Below are 4,809 nucleotides of genomic sequence, written 5' to 3' on the forward strand. Positions count from 1 at the left end.
AGTGTCAGTAACTGTTCTTCTGTCATCCCCAATTTCCTGAAATATTGCGGCTTTTACAGCAGAGATTGAAATGCTAAAATCCCAGGCAATTTCAGGTTTATCACTTGCAGTTTTAGCAGCCGAGCGCACATCTGTGACAGGCTAGTACGCCTCCTATGTGTGATGGTATCCATACAAATGACATTGAAACTCTTGCTCTGTGTATTTGGTAGTTGACGAAAGACCCACAGTTGGTAGTGGACCCCATTCCCGTCCTACAGGTGGAAGTGGACCCCATACCTATCCTATTGGCAGATGTGTGCCCAAACCATCCTATGGGCAGTTGTGGGCCCAAACCATCCTACAGGTGGTATGGACCTCTTACACACTCAACAGGTGGTAGTGGACCCCATTCCCATCCTACAATTGGCAGACAACCCCATTCCCATACATACATACATACATCCTGTTTGCAGGAGTATACCCCCATAGATCTTCCAACGTAACATCGTTTTCTGTGAACGCTCCAAAACTCCATTCTCTTAAAATTTTCAAAGCACACACTATTGTATATTATGTTGATGGGCGAAGCACCATTATTATATGTAATAATTAATATTTTTTTTTTTTTTTTAGATATATACAAGAGCTGTTACATTCTTGTACAGCCACTAGTACGCGTAGCGTTTCGGGCAGATCCCTGGAATTCGATCCCCTGCCGCGAAGAATCGTTTTTTCATCCCAGTACACATTTTACTATTGCGTTAAACAGAGGCTACAGTTAAGGAATTGCGCCCAGTAAATCCTCCCCGGCCAGGATACGAACCCATGACATAGCGCTCGCGGAACGCCAGGCGAGTGTCTTACCACTACACCACGGAGACTGTTAATAGTCGTTATTATTATTTACTGAGAACAACAAACATTTCTCAAAACATAACTACGAACCTTCAATTTGATGTATTTGTTACATAATATTCTAATAGCATGGACAATAGTAGGTAAATTTTACAACACATGTGGGACTTGAAAAATAATATTTTCATTAAAAATTGAACCAGTCACGACTATTCTGCTGTCTATGGCAAAGGACGAACATTATGAGATGTAAATTGGTACGTGATGAAGAGCTAGTGCCTTGAAAAAAATATAAATGGGAATATACCACACAGGTATAAGGAAGCCGGTCGACCGAGCGGACAGCACGCAGGACTTGTGATCCTGTGGTCCCGGGTTCGATCCCGGGCGCCGGCGAGAAACAATGGGCAAAGTTTCTTTCACCCTATGCCCCTGTTACCTAGCAGTAAAATAGGTACCTGGATGTTAGTCAGCTGTCACGGGCTGCTTCCTGGGGGTGGAGGCCTGGTCGAGGACCGGGCCACGGGGACACTAAATCCCCGAAATCATCTCAAGATAGGTACGTATAAATTTGCAAAATAAAGACTATAAGCATTTAGTCACATATGTGCTGTCGTGTGCGAGAACGGGTTGTTTGCCTCGCAGCCTGAGGAAGGCTCGGGTGTCGTGGAATGGTGGTAAAGGCTATTTCAGGAGCATTGGAGGTGCTGTTAACATTTATAGACAGCAAGTCTGCTAGCGCGGCTGCTTAGATGGTGATGGTAGGAGTGTTGGAAGCTGGAGAAGGAAATACATCTGTTTGTGCCGACTGGGTCTTGGGTGGTTCTGGAGTCTGCGCTGAAATCGACCTCGTGGTCGTCTTGGTGGTAGTCTCTGGAGTGGTAGTGGGCGCAGTGAGACTTGTGCCAGGGACTATGATGGGGTCCAGGCCATTGGCTAGGTATAATGTGTTCAGTTCACTGACAAAACGGTGGTTGTCTGGTCCGACAAGTTTCTCCACTAGACTAATAAGACCAGGGAAAATGCCTGCACATGATGCAGGGTGCTGCAAAGAAGCTTGTGGGGCCTTGGGTCCCCATTGTTAAGGCTGGGTCGTCTGGTGGGAGGAGCCACTCTTTGGTAAGACTGGAATTCTACTATGCTCAGTACCTGAATATTATGGTGAGGTGGTTAGGTGACATATGGATGAATGTCATTTCATGAGGGATACAGTACTAATAAGGTATTAGATGTATCAACAAAGCGTGTGACATGTTGGCAGCTTATGTCCTTCTTGCTGCTTCCATTCTTGTTGCAGGGTCATTCTATCAAACTTTTGCGTTGGCCCAGGGTCTTGAATTGGGTAGAGTGTAATTGTGTATTAGATTGTTACTGATTGCTTATCTAGATTTCTTGATATGCAGCGCTTCACTGATGATCTTCTATTGTCATTGTATCTATCAATTATTTCGGTGTTGCTCGTCAAAATATCCCTGGTGATCGTCTCGTTGTGTGTGGTGATTGTATATACCTTGATGGAGCTCTGTTGTTTGTCCATTGTTAATCGCCTAGGGAGAAAGACGTTGTTGTTTTGCATGAATACTGAGTTCGTTGGGCTGACAATCCACAAGTGGGCACTTGAAGGCGTATACAACATTAGTCTCTTTCAAGGCGTTTCTCTTGGTGTCAGGAGAATTATTCATTAGCAGGATGGCGGTTTTCCTACTCCTATAATATATTGTTAGTTTTATCTTTTGGTTGAAGTGGGTTGGGGTAGCGTTCCTCTCAATTATCTGTTTTAGAGCTCTTTCCTCCACTTTGTAGACCGTGCAGAAGAAGTTTCTGTAGAAGCAATTTCATTGGAATTACGTGTTTTGTGGTATTAGTTGTTCTGTCACCTGTTACCACCTGCCACTATTCTTTTTATGATGTCTTCGACATAACTATTGGAGAAACCATTGTTGGCCAAAATATGCCTTATTCTACATAACTACTTATCCACCTGCCTCCACCCAGAGTTGTGAGTGAGAGCTCGGTCGACGTAAGCGTTCACAACACTCCGTTTTTATCTCTCCGGGCAGTCACTGTCAGCGTTAAAGCACATCCCTATGTTTTTCTCCTTAGTATATACTGTATTATGAAAGCTGCCGTTCCTTTTCGGGACTGCTGCATCTAAGAAGTGCAGCTTACCTCCACTCTTCATCTCACCAGTTAAGTTTAAAACTGAGTTTTGCTTAAAAACTTCCTTCAACTGCAACAGTCGTTTGGTGTCCGGGACTTGTACAAATATGTCATCGACATATTTGCAGTAGATGGCGGGTTTTAGATCTAAGCCGACCAGAACTCTCTGCTCAATAGTACCCATTTAAAAGTTCGCGATCAAGACATCCAGCGGAAAGCCCATGGCGACGCTGTCCACTTGATGATACATGTGTCCTTCAGGACTCAAGAAGGGTGCCTCTGACCAGAGGAGAGCTAGTCGGATCTCGATACACTCTGTCCATCATCATTCCAATAGTCTCTTCCACGCTCGCATTAGTGAACAGTGACTCCACGTCCAGGGAGATTCTTACACCTGCAGCCCGTGATCCTCTCAACCAGGTCTACGAATTCCTTCGGCGACATTAGACTAAAAGCACTCGGTACATAGGGTGCCAACAGCGAGTAGTCGCTTAGTCAGATTGTACGTGGGCGTTGGTATCTGGCTGATGATTGGCTCAGTGGGTTCTTAGGTTATGGGTTTTGACGTTTCCGTATGCATATCCGGGTTTGTATTCTCCGGTGATTTTTGATAGGTGAAATCCGGACTTTTCGCAGACAGTTTCGATCAGTTTGTTTACTTTCGTTTTTAATCCGGCAGTTGTATCCCTCGTGACCCTTAGGAATTTTGTTTGGTTGGAGTGGATGAGGTTCATATTTGCAATGTATTTATCGTATATTAGGATAACGTATATTGGTGACTTGTCGTCTCTCCTTACTACCACGTCCTTGTTATCACGGAGGCTCTTAGCTGTAATCTGGTAGACATCGTCGCGGCAATATTGGCAAAAATCTCAACATACCAGCATTGCATAACCGTCCCAAAAATCATCTCTGGACATCAGTGAAATATTTTGGAAAGATTACATACGTATGCTCGACAGTGAAATGGTGGCCCCCTATGTGGCCTCTTGTCTCTCTAGGAATGTGTTTACTAATATTGTGACTCTGACAGGCCATGCAAGAGAGACTCTGTCCCCCGGGAATGGTCTTTCTTCCCTACGACCTGCCGTCTGCTGGCTCTGGCTACAACCTGACAGTACAGGGGTACACCTGCTCCAGCCAGGCCTGGATACTCAAACAGCAAAGCTTGGGGAAGACGAGTGAGTATGACTACACTTGCATACATTACTGACACTCAGATACAGACCTACATGCATTTCTGACACAGATACATACCTGCATGCTTTATTGATACTCAGGTACAGACATTTCTGTACGCTATAACTGCACTCTGCAAGGCTGCACGTGAATACATTACATGCACTGTTCAGAGGGACGATAATTAAACAAAAAAAAACTACTGCAACTAGCAGAGACCCCCAGACTGCCACCACAACTATGCCAGCACCCTCAGTAAGGAATAACCTGGACTCGTATTTAATTGTGGAGAAGTATTGCCTCACTGATATGAGAACCACAGGTACATTCAATCATCTGTCATCATGTATTCACACACGAACTGAGCTCCAGGTGACTCAATCATTCTCTCACATTAATCAGGTGTCCTCTCAAACAATTCCCTTGTCATCTCTCTTCATTATTTAACTGGCAGGTCGACGTTATCACCTCTCTCAATACAAACCTCACCGGGGACATGAGAAAACAAATCATTTAACAAACATTTAATTGAAAGAAATATATTAATTAAAAAATGCCTTGGACGAGGTCCACAACTCCCTTCCGACTTTAGGCTGCAGCCTCATCAGCATTATGCACTTAATATGAATATAC

The 4,809-nt window shown here is 44.3% G+C and overlaps 1 protein-coding gene across 1 annotated transcript in view; it reads left to right on the forward strand.

The window, feature by feature from the left end:
• Positions 1-4,030: 4,030 nt before the first annotated feature.
• LOC138371525 (uncharacterized) overlaps positions 4,031-4,809 on the forward strand; it is a 59,902-nt gene continuing 59,123 nt past the window's right edge. Inside the window, exon 1 of the mRNA XM_069336402.1 lies at positions 4,031-4,178. Within this exon, the coding sequence (XP_069192503.1) occupies positions 4,034-4,178 (145 nt within the window). The 5' untranslated portion in view covers positions 4,031-4,033. The remainder of the gene's footprint in view (positions 4,179-4,809) is intronic.

Source organism: Procambarus clarkii, chromosome 36 (assembly GCF_040958095.1).
Source record: "Procambarus clarkii isolate CNS0578487 chromosome 36, FALCON_Pclarkii_2.0, whole genome shotgun sequence".
Taxonomy (NCBI): domain Eukaryota; kingdom Metazoa; phylum Arthropoda; class Malacostraca; order Decapoda; family Cambaridae; genus Procambarus; species Procambarus clarkii.